The 19,073-nt window shown below is 35.6% G+C and overlaps 2 protein-coding genes across 2 annotated transcripts in view; one reads left to right on the top strand and one right to left on the bottom strand.

Annotated features, from left to right (window-relative positions):
* LOC117120057 (pre-mRNA-processing factor 6-like) overlaps positions 1-10,884 on the bottom strand; it is an 18,976-nt gene extending 8,092 nt beyond the window's left edge. Inside the window, 13 exon segments of the mRNA XM_033265067.1 lie at positions 989-1,151; positions 1,454-1,572; positions 1,880-2,006; positions 2,648-2,775; positions 3,257-3,416; positions 3,651-3,779; positions 4,786-4,867; positions 5,719-5,813; positions 6,373-6,451; positions 6,552-6,706; positions 8,034-8,160; positions 8,610-8,663; positions 10,782-10,884. Coding sequence (XP_033120958.1) covers positions 989-1,151; positions 1,454-1,572; positions 1,880-2,006; positions 2,648-2,775; positions 3,257-3,416; positions 3,651-3,779; positions 4,786-4,867; positions 5,719-5,813; positions 6,373-6,451; positions 6,552-6,706; positions 8,034-8,160; positions 8,610-8,663; positions 10,782-10,870 — 1,507 coding nt within the window. The 5' untranslated portion in view covers positions 10,871-10,884.
* A 3,088-nt stretch (positions 10,885-13,972) lies between these two features.
* LOC117119644 lies at positions 13,973-17,814 on the top strand. Its single transcript, XM_033264478.1, has 4 exons — positions 13,973-14,333; positions 15,386-15,538; positions 15,713-15,870; positions 16,253-17,814. Exons 1-4 carry the CDS (start codon positions 14,048-14,050, stop codon positions 16,487-16,489), a joined length of 834 nt encoding a protein of 277 aa, XP_033120369.1. The 5' UTR covers positions 13,973-14,047; the 3' UTR covers positions 16,490-17,814.
* Positions 17,815-19,073: the final 1,259 nt, after the last annotated feature.

Here is a 19,073-nt window from a genome sequence, read left to right as displayed (position 1 = left end):
ATTCAAAGGGTACATTGCTGCATAGCCAAATGTCGGGGATATAGTACCTTCATACAACTAATCATACGTACAACAGAAAATAACGTCGCATGGACTTAGTGAAAAATGGAGATCTAAAGGAAAAAACGATGTATTTCAGCAAGTATTAAAACATTTTAGTTTTATTTTAGGCCTTCTTCAAAATACCTATGCCTACAGCAGTTGATTTTTTTTGCCGTAAAACCAAAATAGTTTCATCCATGCTGACTTTCCGGTCGGTTAGCGTGAGCCCTGACTAAACTCTGCAGAAACTTCACATCCATCTTCGCATCGCGACAAAATGTCGGAAAACTTTTCTTTGACGCATGCGCATTTGCATAAATGTCTACACACACACGCACACACTACACACAATAAAAAATATAGGAAATAGCAAGTGATTACAATAGTTCCTATTGCATTACATGCATAGGAACTAAAAAAAGTGTTGTGGAGGAATTTTGAGCAGTCCAATAAGGCTATGAAACTTCAGGGGTTGTCAGTTAGAGGCTGGTTGCTTTGCTTAAGTATTGGATTGGATTTAATCAGTGCAAAATGCACAAAGGATAATCCTGCAAAATTCTGAAGACTTGTTCCATTGGGGGTCCTTCAGGTGGTGAATTGAGCAGTACTCCAGGAAACCATCCTCTACTTTTTCCTACATTCTTTAACAGACATGGGCAACAAGACCAACAACTTTAATGTCTCATCTAAAAGACGGTGAGCTGCAGATGGAATTGAACTGGGAACCAAGGTTATGTAAAAATCTCCATGGTCTTTATATATTTATTCAAACTTTTCTTATAGCAATAGCAAATGAATAATCAAACTTGAGCAAAAGACATCAACATCAAAACATAAAATCACTACTCTATAAAGATTAAAAACATGAGCATATTATTGTTTTACTAATAATTGTAAACTTGGTACTGTAGTTTCAATGGTTTTTATAGAATTTAAATAGACCTACCTCTGTCAATAATTTTGTCCACCATCTGAGAGTTGTTATTGGCTTCTTCAAGTTTGGCGGCGGTGATCCAGATCTGCCGATCAGTAGGAATGTTCTCACGTGCTTTGTTCAACACTTTCCTAGCATTGTCATAATTCTCCAGTTTAGCTAGTGCCAACCACAGCTGGAAAATTAAATTATGATATTCAAGTAATAAGCTGTAGCTAATCCTAAGGCAATGAGTTTGAATACTAAACATGTCTTAAATTTATCTCACAGATAAAACAACTCGGCCTGTGACCTAAAGCTTTATCTAAACTATAAAGTTGCATGTGCCAAATACATATGACTTTCACATATATTTGGGCAAGTTGATGTTATATCATACACATATATGGGCATAATGATGTCATACCACATCCAAATATGGAAAAATCAGGCATTAAAAATAAAAATAAAATGAAAGCACAATAATTACACACTTACTTCAACACTGGTTGGACAACATTCCACAGATCTACCAAGCAAGATCTTAGCATCGGTCGGATCTTCTAATTCTACTGCTGCTTTCCATAACTTAACCGAATTTGGAATATGCTCCAGTGCTATAATCATTCAGGCAAAAATAATTATTAATCTTATTTAATTCTCCCCACATGCTTAAAAAAACTTGGTTACTTTGTTAATAGTTATTAGTAACATAATAATCCACAAAGTCAAATGCAATATACTACAAATGTAATACTATCTACATTTAAAAAATAGTTTAGTTTATAAAAATGTACATTAATACTAAAACAACAAAGTATTACATCCATTTCTTACATCTAATAGAAAAATGTATTAAGCTACTCAATTGATACTGATTGACTGTCAATCCAAAACACCTGTGGATCCCTAATGTTCTCTTACCTTTACGCAAAACCCTTTTCTTCTGTTTGATTTCAGATTCCAAGTCAGAAGCCCTAATCCAGATTTTCACAGACTGTGGAAGATGCCTAGCTGCTTGGGTTATAACTGCCTTAGCAGCGTCACCAGGCTGAGAAACAAGTTAACCAAAATAAAACTAGGTAAGTAAATTTGAAAAAAAGAGTTCAGAGCTCACAGGCTAGAGTTCCCATCTCTCCTTGATATTTCGGCCAGATTGTACAGTGCTGGGGATGGGGATGGGGGTTGAGAGCATTTGCAACTCATCATGCACATTTAATTTCCCAGTATATGGATAAGCAAGATTATTACTCTTGGGTTGAGGAAGACCAATACAGTATAAGGAAATGTCCTTGCCCAAGGACTCAAGCAAGATGCATCAAGTGTCCCAAATACTGGACTAACTCTAATTAAAGACCCTTCAATCAAAGACAACCTCCAATTAATGACCATTTGTCTGTGGTCCAATATTAACAAATATCATTATTATTCTAATTAGATATCAAAGCTGCTAAAGACCATGGAAACCCTAGTCCCAAAAATGGTCTCTAATTGGAGAGAGAACAGCAAACAACTTTGTTTGATAAAACACACTTGCAAAACATTTTATTAACATTAGAAATGATAGGGAGGCAAACATCTTAGCCACCATGCTGCAACTTATTTGTGCATCATAGAGTGTATATTTCCCTGGTCCACTGTTATATATAGTAAAAGGCATGTCTTATGCTGATGAATTTAGTAGAATAGTACCTGGAGCCTAGCTGCTTCTAACCACACATCTTCACTCTTTGGACAAGCCTCACAGCCATCCATAATGATGTTCCTGGCAGCCTGCAGTTTACCTGTCACCTCCTCAAGACGAGCTGAGGCAATCCATGCTGCAATAGACACATACAGTACACAATAATAAAAAGAGTAATAAAAAGAGTTCAGTTCAAAAAAAAAAAAAAAAAAAATCAAATTTATGATAAAATATAGACTGACAAGAAGATCAGAATTCAAAATCAATTAATCAATTCATCTGTCTATCCATCAGTCCGTCCGTCCGTCCTTCCATCCATTTTTTCATTCATTGTTTTATTAATTATTATACAACTATGTGAATCCCATCTGAAGAACACCTATACAAATCTTTTGCTCCATATAAAAAAAAAGCAATGTTTTCTATTGAACTAATATTGGATACATCAAAATGCACACAATTATAACCCCTTATATACACATTAAATGGCCTATACTCTCAGGTAGAATTGCAATGAAAATATTTAAGCACACGATTTGCAATGAAAATATTTAAGCACACGATTTAAATTTGGCCATGGAACTAAATTTAGAGATCCTTGAAAAGTGATCGCCTACCTGGTGGATGCTTTGGATTGGTTTCACGAACACTCTTCAAAAGTAAATGAGCCTTCTTGACGTCTGCCACATCACCACTGTAAGAGGGCAGCATACTTTGTAAGTCAGTCAAGTATCCTTTGGGATCAACCACAGTCTGTCCACTCACGGAATCAGACACCTAAAATGTAGCGCACAAAAAAAGTGTGTTTAACAATAAATCTAGAAGTTAGGCATTTTGTTTTGAGTTGGATGGCCCAGCAGTTAAGGCAGAGGCGCTGAAACGTACAGCTATAATAATAGCGCCGGCTTGAACAGTACACTAGCCTATGGTTCTGGTGGTGGAACAAGTCTTCTTGGAAAAGGACTATAAACTATTAATGATCGATATTGTCTTCGAAATAATGGTAGTTACCTGATTGAGTCGTACATCCATCAAGGTGTTTCTAGCTTCACCTATCTTCCTCAAATCATATTCACCAGAGGGGGTCATCAAACCAGACGACATCAAACCAGGATATGGTGTTTGGAAACCTCCATAATTCTATACAGAAAAAATAAATATCATTAAAAATAGGAGATATGCATTCATTAAATTTAGAGGAATGAACATGGGAATGAATGAATTTTTGTTAATTTAGAGATGAAGATGATGCGCTTGATGTGGCACGTCAGTTTAAAAGATAGAAGGCCCACATAATAACTTTGGGATAGACTCAACGTATAGGTGGCATCAGGAACTGTATTTAAATGGGCAGATTAATATTGGTTGAGCATATGGAAAGCATGGGATGAAGTCATTAAAAGCGACCTCTGGGAAAAGGGAGTTAGCTCAAGATAGAGGAGCATCAAGATCCACCTTCAAATAAAGAACAGTTAAAACAGTGCTCTGCATGGAAAATTGAATCAAAATGTATGGAATACATAAATTACAATAATATACGAAAGAAGAAGTGGAGAAGTGGTGGCTCCAGAAACTGGCTTATGAAGATTGCAAAATGTCTGACAGCAGTGTCCGACAGCTGTGTCCGCATCAAGAGGGCCTAGAAGAGCCTCAATCAGGGTCCTGGTGGGGTTCATGGTGAGGGGCTTTTGATGGCTTAGTTGCCCCAAAATTGTGCTTTTAGACCATATTATTAGGAATTGGCAATCAAAATAATGTTTTTGATAGGCAAATTAATACTTTAGGTCTGACACAGATCCCGACCCTATCCCCAGCAGCATACTTGGACACATGAATCCTGTATATGATAGGTGGGACACATTTGATCAATATATTATAGCATTTACAGTTTAACTTGCCTAAATCAAGGTTGCCTAACATCAAATTATTTCTAAGTCAATTTTATTTTACTTGCTAAATTGATTGTTTTCCATTAATTAGCGATCTGCAAGTAAAAGTTTATCTAAGTCGATGCCATTTTGGATTTGATTTAGGCAAGTTCAACTGTATTAACACTATTCTTTTTAAATGTGTGTTTAATTATATAGCACTTTTCCAATAGGCTATAAAGTGCTGTAGGTTAATGAACAACTATTCTCATCGTTACCTGTTGCATGGGGTCAAGAACTGTGTGATGGTCCTGGCCACCAGCATGCTTGGCAAGGAAACTGTCTGGAACCGGTGTGATCCTGCAGAAATATAAGTGATACGATGACAGTTAATGCAATATAACCTGGATTGAGTGAAGCTGTAACTTATTCGGTTCTAATCCCGAAGTCCAGGGTTAAAAAACTGGACGATGGATGAATTTATCCGGTGTAAACACCAATGATAACTCACAAATTCTGAGATTCAGTGGGGTCCTTTTGGTAGTGATTGGGCAGTTCACAGGGAGACAATCCCTTACTCTTTTCCAAAGAGTGTACTGCAATCTTTAAGATGCACATGGTCCGAAAGACAGCGCACTATTGTACCTTGCATTTCAGCTCTCCAGCCAAGGCAGTGATGGGAGTTGAACCAGGGACTTAGAGATCTCCATGGTTTAGTGCACACACAGTGGCTAACACTAGTTTAGCCAACAGAGCTAATCAGCTTTTTTGAACAACTAAAAGAAGTCCATCCTGAGACCCACATTTTTAATTGGTAAATCATTCAGTAATGGATGAAAATAAGATATCATAATTCCTTAGGTATAAGACCACACCCTTATTTTACATCTGATTTTACATACCAGTGTTTCCCAAGCAAAAGCCCAGGACAGGCCTGCAACAAAAATTTGTTTTGCCTCTGATCATGAAAATTTTTAAGGGGGTAAAATTATACAAAGACCTATGGTAAATTTCTGCTATTTAAAGTGCATTGTAATTTAAATTTGTTGTAAAATTCAGTTTAGGTGTCATAGCATAACCATACTAGAACCTTGTCTAGTGGTTTTGCTCTGGACATAATTTTGAATGAAATAATAAGAAATAAAAATCTGATCTGAAGCATAAATGCTATCAAAACTTCCTTCAACTTAGTAAATACAAGGGAGACTTACTTATCAGCACGTTGATTTCTCTGAGCTTTGTTTCTAGCATCACCAACTTCCGGGATACTTGTCCATTCATCTTCCGATACTTCAGCTAGCTTACGCTATACAGAATTCAATAAAATGATAAGAGTCAAACAAAATCAAAGCAAAAATAACACCCTTCCTACAGGATTTAGTGTTACACAGGTGAAGGTCTAAAGTAAATTTGTGAACTACTGGTGTGGTACGTGCCATCACCAACACTGTGGTCCAGTACTGACAAACTTCTGCTTGTTGAGCCTAGGTCAAACACGTTCATAGGAGTGATAGGTCATTTGCGACTCACTGTCTTTGGAATAAAATACTATTTAATATTTACTTGTACCACTTTGATTTTTTAAAAGAGTTCTTCAAACTGTTTTTGCAATTTCTTAGTTTTCTTTATTTTCTTTCATTATACACTTATACATTATAGACTAAATAAGTCTTATTATTATTATTATCATAATACAGTATTATGTTTATAGGGGAGGTGGAAAAGAAACAGAAAAAGTGTAGTTGGTAGTTAAGTTAAATCAAAAGTATATTTTATTGTTATTATTATTATTATTATTACTATTATCGTTTTTATTTAAAAGGTATAGTACCCATTATTGATAACTGTAATTCCTTCATATTTACCTTCAAATCAGAAAACTGCTGTTGAATCTTAGGCCTCTCTTGACGATATTTTTCAATTTCTTCACGTAGTCTTTTCTCTCTGTAAATAGATTTTATATAAAACTATTCAATTAACAAGCATCTTTCATCGACATTTAATTTATAAGACATATTTGGAATGCTGAAAATTTTCTACAAACCTTCTTTCCTTCCTCTTCTCATCCATCCTCTTGTCAATGGCATCATAGATTGCATCTGCTTCTTCATCATCTTTTTCATATGGACCTCGTGAGAATAGACTCCCTGAATACCCATTGAACTATATAAATAAAAAATTTGCAGAATCTCTATCAAGCTAGTTTCATTCAGTAATTTAGTTCAGGGGTCCCAAGTCTCTTGGAACTCGCGGAAGTCTCCTGGAAATCGGGACGGTCTCCCGCACTCCTGCAAGCAAGCAGGTATCTCCCGGAAATTAACCCATATCCCACAAATTCATAATATATTCACGTTTTCACTGCTTTATTATCAATTTTCTCAGGGAAAGCATTGCCAATGTGTATCACAATGTGCAGCAAAATAATACTAAATATTACGAAAGTTCATTAACCAGATCAGTGGCGGATTCAAATGGGAAACCCCTCCCTCACATATTTTTCAAAATTAAAAAAAATGGAGACAAAAAGATAACCATATTCAAATTTATGTCTGAGAGTGCCATTTCCGGTTACCTGGAGGTGCCATAATCTCCCTAAAAAGGGATGTAGTGCAGAGGGCGTCCGAGGTCCCCGACGAGAGGGGGGAGGGGCGATGTCCCCGATGGGAGAAAAGTTGGCTTTATTAATTTGATTTTAGAGTCTACTAATATGTAGAAAATACAGTACATAGACCTACTCTGTTTCGGCGGGGGGAGAGGAAGCTCTCCCCGACGGATCCTCTCCTCCCCACCCCTAATGGCGTCACCCCTTTTCATTTTTCATTTATTTTCATTTATTTATTTAGCATCCATTTAAATACAACAATTTACAAAACAATGACATACAAAAATCAGATAAAAATTGGCAGTAGAAGCCGAGAATTAATGCATAGACGACCCATAAAAATCAACTACAAGTTGATTTATTTCCAATGGGGTCCAAAGCAGAACATCAGAATCAGTATATAAATATAGAGGCCCAAATATATAAAAGACGGTATGATATTTATGAAATATGATTATAAAAAATATAAACTTAAACGAAAAGATAAATACTGTATAAGCTTATTAAGAAAAACGGATATCAGGAAATCAGGATAGTTGTACAAGGATATCAGCAACAATAAGCTTTTTTAGCTTCTATTTAAACAGCATCTCGCTTTCAATAATTTTTAAATCATTGGGAAGCGCATTCCAGTCTTTGATACCTAAATTGAAGAAAGACTTTGACTCGATACCAGATGTTCTATGAACAGTGAAATTGTACATATTGTTTTGAGTAAGGTGATTACGACGATTACAGACTCTGGAGAACTTGGAATACATAAGAGGTATGACGGTTATGAAAAATTCTGGAAACATGACAGAGTCTAAGGTATTTAGCTCTGTTCTCCACATTAAGATAACCGAGACTGGATAGCTCTTCATATCCGATATGAAACATATTATTGGCACCAATAATTAAACGTGCCATCTTATTCTGGTTAACCTGTAATTTACGTTTCAGAGATTTATTCAGACTAGCATACCAAGAGGATGCACCATAGCCAAATATACACTGGATAAGAGCAGAACACAACTTCTTTCTGCTAGAAAAATCCAAGCATGTATTATTCCTGTAGAGAAATCGCAACCTACAGCTAATTTCAGAGATAACATTTTCTGTCTCTTATACACATCTAGATGTGTATAAGAGACAGATCCTGGGGGGTCCGGGGCATACCCCGTGAAATTTTTGTGTTCTAGATGACTGAAAATAACATTTGAGGCATTCTAAGCTATCATTTTTTTTTCTTTTTCTTTCTTTTTTTCCCTCCCAAAAGGGGGCCCCTTAAATCCACCCTTGCCAAATAACGTTATTTCGATTGCCAGGCCCTTAAAAATTAAATATTTATACCAACCATGAATAACCGATAAAATGTACTAATAGGTAAAATGCCTTTTAACCAATTGAAATCCCAAATTAAAAGTGCCAACCACTCAAAAGCTGTTCATATTGGAGTATACAGCAAAGAGAAAATGCAATTCTAAATATTTATACTAGGGTGTTAGAACTCACCTGATGTCTGTTGCTTCTCTAGCAGGTCCAATATCAGACCGTGTAGTGAAACCTGTAGCACTGCAAATCAGAAAGAAAAAGTGAACTTTTAATTGACTAGAATGAAAAGTAGGGAAATATATCCTCAAGCACAATGTCTAGAAATTTAAGTATAGATACAATATTTTTCACCTAATGCCTTGTCCTGAGTGAAAAATATGGGTTGCTCAAATCTACAAGTGAAATAAGGGCACATAGAAAAAAGTAATTACTACTACAAAATATATATTATATTATATTATAGCCTAGTTTTTGGCAAAATTTGTGTGAAAATCAGCCCTTGTTTTCCAAATGCACGGACTCTAGCTAGGCCAAAGTTTTGCGTGGCAGATATATTCCCTGCGCACTACTAGGCCTTACTATAACAGTAACAGTCTGGCTTATCATCAGTAATCTGACAAGTCTGAGTAGCCTAGCCAGTTTAAGAAAAGGGCGCTAATGCACTTTAGTACTGTAACACTTCTATCTTAAAAAATTGTCTTTTTACCTACTGTGCGCTCCTAACAATATCTTACGATTCTTTTTCATCCAGTTCTCTCACTAATTACACCAGTTTTTAGCATTTTATTAATAAAAACAATGTTCTTTCCCAGCGATTCATGACGGTAGCGACTCGCGATGTTTGTTTATAAATAATTAATTGCCAGGTTGTTATCCAATTTTAAGGACAGCTCTGTTCGTTGCCAGGTTTTTTTTTGTTTTTTTTTCATTTTGTTATAAAGATGCCTTTTCATAAATTGTTATTTGTATTTTTAGCTGTATTGTTTATATCGTTGTTCTGGTACAGTGCAATATTATTAATTAGACCCTTTGCTACATTTAGACCCAAAACTTATTACACATAGGACCTTTATTACATTTAGGCACAAAAATTATTACACTTAGAACCTTTATTACATTTAGACCCTAAAATGCATAAGACCTGTATTATGTTTAGACCCAAAAATTATTACAATCAATCATTTGTCAATCATGGCCATTATTACACCTAGGACATTGAACTTAGGACCTGCATATATTTATTTATACATTCTTTCATAATGTATGCATGTTCTGCTGCCTTCCTTTTCCCTTCTTTCACGAGCCATCGAGTTCTGAATATCTGAAGCTTCATTTTGATTTACTAATTCTGGCAACACCAAATCATAAAGTTTGAATTCTGGCAACAGCATTAGGCTCGATCGTCAATTCGCCATTGGAGATGACGGATGGAGCCATATTAGGCGTTAAAAGCCATGGTTTTTAGTAATAAAATGCTAAGATGTTTTTAGAGGTAATGTATTTTCCGTACGAAGTTAGACTTAAAGTTTTGAATCTTCCAACTCTAGCATTTCGTAGACAGAGATCGGATATTTTACAGCTTTTTAAAATTGTCCATGGAATTGATAGGGTTTCGGGTGATTTATTTTTTGAGTTTGATAAAGGTGCTAGAACTAGAGGTCACTCATTTAAGATTAAACATCAGCACTGTAGGACACTTATTAGAAGTCGTGCTTTTTCATTTAGGTCAATTTGGCTGTGGAATTCCTTATCGAATGAAGACGTTAACTCTAGTTCTATTAATTTATTTAAATCTGCAATCGAAGTACGTTTGGCTGACCATCCGCTCAAATTTGTGCCCTATGTTAAATTTTAAATATACTGTTTTTTTTCGAGGGGCCTATAAGCATCGTTTTGCTTGGCCTCTATACCCATGAGACTCTCTTGGGAAACAAGTAAACAAGTAAGTAAACAAGTAAAATCCGATGTTATTAAGCAGAATCTGAATGAAGAAACATCGTAAGATATTGTTAGGAGCAGACAGTAGGTAAAAAGACAAGTTTTGAAGATAGAAGTGTTACAGTACTAAAGTGCATTAGCGCAAAGAAAAGTACTCAAAAGTGCGTCTTAATGGAAAACTCATTGTCTTGATTGCCACTGTTACAGTATGACTGTCTAGGCCTATCCCAGGCATATGATAGACCACACGCTTTGAATAAGTGACGGGGAAGACAAAGCTTCCGGCTGCTGCTTCCGAACCTGAGTATCAACCACAGCAGAGCTTAGCCAGGCCTAGATTTTCGTCTCCTTATCTAGAATTTACATCAAAAGATTAATCTGTAAAACATGTTCATCATAATATTTATAATGTATACATACCCTCTACCCAACCCTGGGACGTATCCCAGGGGGGCAGACATGTTAATAAATTCTTTCTTTTTGTGTACGAGTGAGCCTGGATGAGCCATGATTGAAGTTTCAATTAAACGCCCGCCCTCAACCAAGTTGATCCGACGTCGTCAAAGTCGCGACGACCTACCGTATTATGCTCAATGTCAATCAATCCAGGGAGCTGTCCGGGGAGTTGATACTGATCAATCAATCAATTGATCGACTGATCAATCGATCCAGTGGCGTAACCAGGTTCTGAGGGGCCCTAGTTCGAGAGTACCGCCGGGGCCCTTAGCAATTACTACACTTTTACTGAAGTAATTCATATACCATCCCCCGCCTGAACATCATTCCCATGAAATCGAGTATAGGCCTATTGTAAAATTTATTATTTTTCAATTTATGGTGAAGTATAAATAAAATCTATAGCAGAAGGAACTATAACTACAGTAAATCTTAATCTATTATCTTTTGAATTTGGAGTAAAGGACAGTCTCTGGTACGGTTTTCTCTCTTGCCGAATTAATTGGGCTTGAGACATTAACAACTTGATTTTCTCGCTATTGAGATGTAAAATCAATTGAATTGTAGGCCTACTGTAGGCCTATTGCGTTTTTAAATAAATCAAACGCCTCATGCAATTTGCTTTTAGTAGGTCTATACCGGTTACTTTGTAAGCATTTTTTAATTATTTAATCAAATATTGGCAGATAGGCTAGACTAAATCGACAAAATGAAAGTTAAAGAGCACTAAAACCAGGGGTCTTATTTTTTCTTTTTTTTTTTTTCCTACTTGAAGAAGGATTTTTTCCCTTTTTGTTTAAAATTTAGATAAGAAAAAAATGAAATAATTATAGGACGATAAGGTGATGATGATGACGACAATGATGAAGATGGAATGAATGAGTGATGGAGACATTATCATAGCTGCTGGCTTGAAACTCCACAGCACAGCTTCACCTTGTACGGGGTTGGGGCGAGGTGCGGATTTGTTTGATCTAGAGCATCCAAAGATGTCTGGAAAAGGCACCCTCAGAAAATTGTCTTAATTAGAAAATTAGAAAACTTTAGCCACCACTTGATGCCGACATCAAGTGAGCTGCATAATGAAAAACAACTGACACTATCGTTTGTGCAATAAGTTCAAGCATACTTTTACACATGAAACTGCAATCGATCTATTGTGAATTATTGGAAAAAAGTATGAAATTTCACAAAAAGAGCTTGAGATGGGGCCTGAAAGCGTAAGTCTCACGCTATATAAGTACACCATGCAGGCTAAAGTGAAGTGTTTTCAAGCAAGGAATAATGAAATCCAAAGTGCCCATATCACGGTACAGGGACAAACGCCCCAGTAATCATTCAGCGAATCAGCGGCAAAGTCTTTACACTAGAGCAAAAGAAAGGACAGTTTCGCTGACAAGCGATATTTGTTGGTAACTTATATGACGATCTGTTTCACAGTGATTTCCATCCATCACGATGACATTGGCGTTTGAGTGACAATTTTTACAACTGGGCAGGGGCTTTGGCATGGTACGGTAATTGATTATAAAATTAACAATTTTAAATGATAAGGGGGTCCTGGAGATCGGGGACAAATTTTCAATGAACCGCTAACATGTGGTTTTGTTTTTTTTAAACTTATAATGTGTGCAGATGTAAAGATAAATACTATCAATCTAGATTTTTATTTATGTACCGTGTTACTTTATTAGATTTTCTTTTTATAAGGGGGAGGTGCCCTTATAGATCGGGGGCCCTTATAGATCGGGGCCCCTGTAGCTTGGGGGCCCATCGACGAACCTGCTGAACCTGCGGTACGGTACGCCATTGAATCTATCGATCGATCAATTATTCAACCAAATTAATTAATCGATAGATCGATCAGTCAGTCATTTACTCAGTCAGTCACAGCCAGTGGCGTAGAAAAATATTTTTCAGTATCAACATTAATACATTATGCTAATTTTCATCTTTGTAAGCGCATAATACAGTGCAAATTATTTCTGTGACAGTCTTTGAAGTGTGTAAATCTCCATTCTATCCCATACATAGTCAAAATATTGGGGGGGATGATACAATGGACCATCCCCCTTGTCAAATATTGGGGGGGATATATCCCCATTCCCCCCACCCCCGGGATCTACGCCTATGGTCACAGCCATCACTCAGTCCAGAGTTCAGGTAGGAACTATACTTAATTACTTATTACTTAATTACTTAATAGCAGTGGTGAAGCTACAGGGAGGGCTAGGATCTAGGAGAGTCGGAAGTGGATGAGAGATTTGTCGGGGAATAAAAAAAAATTTATGATACAAGTGCAATGACCAAATATTCTTTTTTTAAATTGGATTTATTGGATGTCATGGTCAAAAATTTTGGTTGAACGTGGTGTACTGTACTAGCAGGGCCTACAATTAGGTTTAAAAAAAAATGTATTGGCCACGTTTAGGGAAAATCCAAAAAAAATATTTTTTTAAATTTTTAACTAAAATATCGATCCTTAACTTAATATCCGGGTTTTATCAAGGTTATAACACTTTGTATCTAGATACAAGGAACTTTAAATTATTATCATAGGACTATTGCCTTTGATGCTGAGGGAATTATAATTGCTCAAAATATAAACTTGAAGAAATACTTCTTATGACTCACCACGTAGGCCTAGATGTTTTGATACAATTAAAAAAAAACAAAAACAAAAAAAACTAGTGTCCCCTAGGCCTGTCTCCTTATAACTAAAGAATATAGATACAGGCCTTTTACTGTCCCTTTAAGGGGTTGGCCCATGGCGTCGTTAAAAGATATATTTCCCCTCGCTATATTTCTCTTCGAATAGGAATCCTCCCCCCACCCCCCACAAGAAAAACCACAATTCCTCGGGGAGAAAAAAAAATATACTTCTTTTACTTTTACTTTAATACTTTATCATTTACTATGACGAACCGTTATTTTCGGGGGCTCTGCCCCTGGACCACTTTCGAAACATTTTAATCGACGTCCGACCACGCCCACTTTCGTCTCCCCTCCCCCTCCTCAAAAATGTACCTTTTCCTCCTCACTCTCCCCCCTCTCACTTCCCCCCTCTCACTCTCCCCCTCTCACTCTCCCACCTCTCACTCCTTCCCCTCTGGCGACGCCACCAGAGTTTCCCCTGCTGAATAGCCTGTTTGAACAACATGCGGGAAGTTCCACAGATTTTTGTCCGGTGTTTGAGCGGTTAGGCCTAGGCGTATTATGAGTTTGAAAAAATGAGGGGTATTCAAGATGTCTATACAGCGAGTAAAAAAGTCGTTGATTTTTGGGGATATGATAACAAAGCAGTTTTATATTCGTCATCTATTGGTGCCTTTGTTTTTCCAGTAAGTCTAGGTTTAATCCAGCATACTGTATTTAGAATATTAGCTATCACTAATGGATCAATATTTGCATCAGCCCTAGGCCTAGCCGCCGTAGGAATGTCTGGATGTGCAGCTTCCGTCGCCTTGACTGAGGCTTCTGATCGCCTTCGTGAGAGAGCATATTTTTCTTGGCGAGGTAGGCCTAGGATTTCACTTTGTCATTCTTCTCTTCATTCTTCTGCAGTCTATCAATGTTTTTAAAAAATAAATTGAATAAGCACTGGTCTAGGCCTAGGAATCCTCTTTCGTAAGTACCGTAAGTTCAATAATATAAGCTTGAATTCACATTTTTAACCTAAATCTCAGGAAATGCAACACGTCTCCACAGAACCCTCCATAGACATTGCAAGAGAATTGAAATTTGCAGAGCGGTTAATTAACAGGCGTAGTTTCGCCTTCATCTGTAAACTTCTGTTACCTGTTTACTTCTCAGTCCATGGTATAGCCTAGCCTAGGCCTAATTTTTTTTTAATTGTTGTAGAGCACCTTGACAGTCCTTAAGGCTAATAATGAATTGAAAGGATTGCAACTTGGTTAAACATATTATGAGTTGAATGACAAGTCCTTTACCCATAATACTATTTAATATCAAATTGAATCTTTTTTTTTTTGGTTTATATAATGTAATTTTTTAAATTTATTATTTGTGATGTGATTTCATCATACTTTATTAATAACAAATTTATTATTAAAAGTACAAGAGACTTTAGTTATTACATATAATAAAATATAAACAGAAAATTAAATTACTTGCTAAGATTAAAAGTTAGAAAAGAAATTTTAAATATTAATGTCGACACTAAAATTAGAATATAAACATGATGAAACTTTAAAATAGAACAAGATATTTAATGTCTGTTATTGTTAAAATAAATTGAATTAATTTATGCTGTGCCCCACTAACTTTTGGAAGAACCACTTTACATTAAAACATTTACACTTTGTTCAGTTGTTTTAATGTTGCCATGATTTTTCTCTTTTTGACAAAATATATCAAATAGAAATATAATCTACTTGGTTCTTTTTCGTTTTTTACTTGACTGAAGAATCAAATAAGTGCTAAAGGAAACATGCATCAGTCTACTACTAGTGAGTGAGAACTGGGTTCAACACTAAAGCAGTGCACCCAAGATTGGTATTTTAAGAAGGGTTTACCTCTGATTATCATAGTGTAACTTTTTGTTTCAGAGCCATCATATTCCGCATTACCCAAACCATACAGCCTGAACAACCATGAGGATTTGAAGCTATTGACGGTTTATTTCATCGGGACAGTTGTTGTGTTCAAAGCCTGTAGAGGGCGCTTTTCATCGGTATTACCAAGTAGTGTCAAACATCCAGGTATATTAACTATATAATTTTGTATAATCTCACAATCCATGCGCATACCTTGAAAATGTATTTCTTACCATTTCCTTCATACATTTTTTTTTTCAGATTGACTATTGTCTTTAAGATACCACATTGTTTTTCTTTGCAATTTTGTTTTAATATATAAACCTGTTCATACTCCAGGTGCATTTGCTAATGTTGGCATTGTTGGTTCTCATCGGTATGCCCATAAAAGTCAGAGGGTAAAAATTATGCAAATGGGACGAAAACTTGGTTGTCACACCTGTGGAAGAAAATGGTTTTCAAAATCATTCATTGCAGACCATCAACCACCATTGGCAGTAAGTTGGAGACAATCACATTTGAGTAAATCATTTTCAGACTTATCTGATTTACCCGATTCTTAGACACTGTATTCTAGCTGAAGAATTGTCCCCACTCCTCTAAATACACTGATCATTCCACCATTAAAGAACACAGTTTATTCAGGGAATCTTTCCCATTAATGATGTATATTTTATACAAATAGTTGTACCATAAGCCTACAATTATAATTACAGTATATATGGTTCTTTTCTTTGGTCCAAGGCAATTAAGTACTGTAATTTATTGTGTTTATTGTGTAAGAGGATATAAATATTTTACAGCTATAATTTATAATTAGGAATATCTTCGTTTTGTATTATGGTATTTAGGAATAATATTTTATTTGCTTCCTTATAGTTATCACACAACAACAGAGGGAAGAAATATCTGTTTGGTGTTTTGCGCTATCCAAAAACTCAACAGAAACTGTATCCGCAATGTAAAAAATGCAGTCTGAAGCAGCAGAAACACATACAGTCTCCCAAGAACTACAGTGCAGTTGTAACTCATGCGTCTTCACTTAGAATCTACCACCTCTTTCTACCTCTACCGTACATTTGGGCTTTCATTCGAGATGTTGCATATTATATTTGATCATGCTTTTAAATTGTGTATGTTATCTCATCCATTAGGTGACAGATAGATTCTAAAATCCAAGTTTACCATAAATATAATAAAATATTGCAAAAGATAATTAGAATTTTGAGGGGATTTTGATAACTTGTATATTAAGGACACTCCTTATTACTTAAGGTGTTGCGTATACAGTACTACAAAATAATTGGTAAATAATTACATTTGTTATGATTATTTAATATTTTTTATACAGGTATATAAATTTTTCTTCTGAATCATGTGAATATGTATATTTTTTTGAATTCATGAAACTCAATATTAACAATAAATAGCTTAATTTTAACATGGAAAAGATGTATAATTTTTTTTTCTATTTAAAGTGATTGGTTTCATATAAGATACAGTACTATGCAATAACATTAAGCTCCCAAAAGGAGCAGTGATAGATACAATTCAATTGAATTATTGTTTTAATGCTCTAATTAGTAAAATATTGATTAAATAATATTATTTTGTATTAGTAGTGTTAGGGGTCATTCACTATTATACAGTACAGGGAAGGAGTACAAACAAATTTGCATGAAAATATTATTCAAAATATTAAAAAAATAGCATGGAAAATATTTAAATAATAGATTTTTTATGACCAATTATAATATAACCATGGATATTGTATACATTTTGAAGTAACAAATTATGGTACTTTACAAAAAATGGAGAATGGTTTGGCAAAATCCAACATTTTTATATACAATTTCAGAGGAATGGAGTGGTACCGAAAAACAGTACTGTTTGTACACTTGTGAATGTTGATAATTGTGAACGACCCCTTATTGTCATTAAATTTGTACCATATTGTACATAGCCCTGTTGAAGCATTAATTGTTTAAATTTAAATCTGGATCTAAAAGGATCCTGGTGATACGAAACATCAGAACATGTTATTATGTTTTCTCTAGTAATGTTTCATTGAAATTAGAATATATCTCTAATAAACAGAATGGCGCTTTGTGGGGAGCAGCGCTCAGAATAAAAAATTTTATCTGGTGTGACGCTTATTCAAGAGTTTGTTTGGAACGTTGTCAGAATAAAATGCAAGCAATTAAAATATTCAATTGACACAATATGTTGTTAGATATAATTTGTTACATGTACAATATATAATGTAAATTCAAGCCTATATCTTTTTATGATGTCACTGATGAACGACATCCATTTATTCATGAATATTTTTGTATTAAAAAAAAAGTGTGTTTTAGTAGCAGTAAGTGTTACTGTTATTATTTCTATTTTAATGGCATTTTTATTAATAAACGATGAGATTGTTTCTTTCAATACAATTACATTGTGTTTCACTGGAGTTTCTGTATGTCAAATATAAAAATTATGTAAAATGTAAAGTATAATACTTGCGGAGAGCCCAAGACAATTGATGTGAGAACAAAATATATCTTCCCTTTAAAGTTGTTCAAAGAACGCGAAATCGTTTAGGTAAGAGATTAAAACGAAAAGAAACTTCCACACAGGACCCCAGGGCTAGAAAAAGTTTGTGACCGGCGGTCAGAAGCATCATGCATGTCCCAGAGTCATTTTGGGGGAAAAAATTATAAAAAATTAAAAAAATTAATATATTGTGTACAGGTAACATTTGGTGCTATAGACGTTTTTTTCAATACAACCTTCATGGTCGGAGGAACAAACATAATTATTCCAGGCCTGCTGGACCCCACAATAGGAATGGGGACACCACACACCTTCCCCCTGATTGGGTGGGTACTTCATGTGGAAACATCCTGGCAGCTGTGGCACCAGAAATTTGGCGACACATGGACATGAGGTCCGACATAGAGCCTCGGTCGACGGCCCGGAATAAAAATTTCCTGAGTGTGCTTGTAGACCACATTGTTAGTGATTAACAATCAAAATAAAACGTAGGCAAATTATTTTTTTTTTTAATTTTTGATCCGGCGGCATAGTTGGGGGGACGCCCCGGCCCGGCCCCGCCCTTCCCCCCTGCTTTTGGGAGGTAAAACAACGAAAAAAAGAAAAAAATGATAGGCCAGAACACAAAAATTTAGCGGGGCATGCCCCCGGACCCACTGGGATAGTGTTGTCTTGATCGGCCAACTTTTCGGCCCTGCCTGTTAAAAAAAAAAAAAAAAGAGGGACCTCATTGTTTTTTGTTTTTTTTTCAAAGAAGATGCAAGTTTGCCCACAATGGTATTTCATACAGTAAGTCATGAAGTTGCCAGAAGATTGTTGAACTGAAATGACACCCAAGTTTTAACGAAAGATGATGATGAATTTTACTTTGAGTGTCATTTCCGGCAATCTAGAAGTACTATTTCCCCAAATATTCCCAACCACTAGGTGTGCTTCTGCAGAATTACAACAAACATATGCAAGACAAGAACAATAAAATAGAAACAATATGAATTCAAAATACATCTCTTATATGTAACAAACAATTCGCGGTTGATTTCGGATCAATGTCTGGGCCCTCTGCAATTATTATACTTTACATTTGAGGGCCTACATAGATATTATATTTTACATACAGTAACACCAGAGAAACACAATTTAAATATCGGTAAGTAATACC

Source organism: Anneissia japonica, unplaced genomic scaffold (assembly GCF_011630105.1).
Source record: "Anneissia japonica isolate Jap-2015-1 unplaced genomic scaffold, ASM1163010v1 scaffold287752_len1182401_cov188, whole genome shotgun sequence".
NCBI lineage: Eukaryota > Metazoa > Echinodermata > Crinoidea > Comatulida > Comatulidae > Anneissia > Anneissia japonica.
Note: the sequence above shows the minus strand (reverse complement) of the source record. Positions and strands in the feature narration are given on the sequence as shown.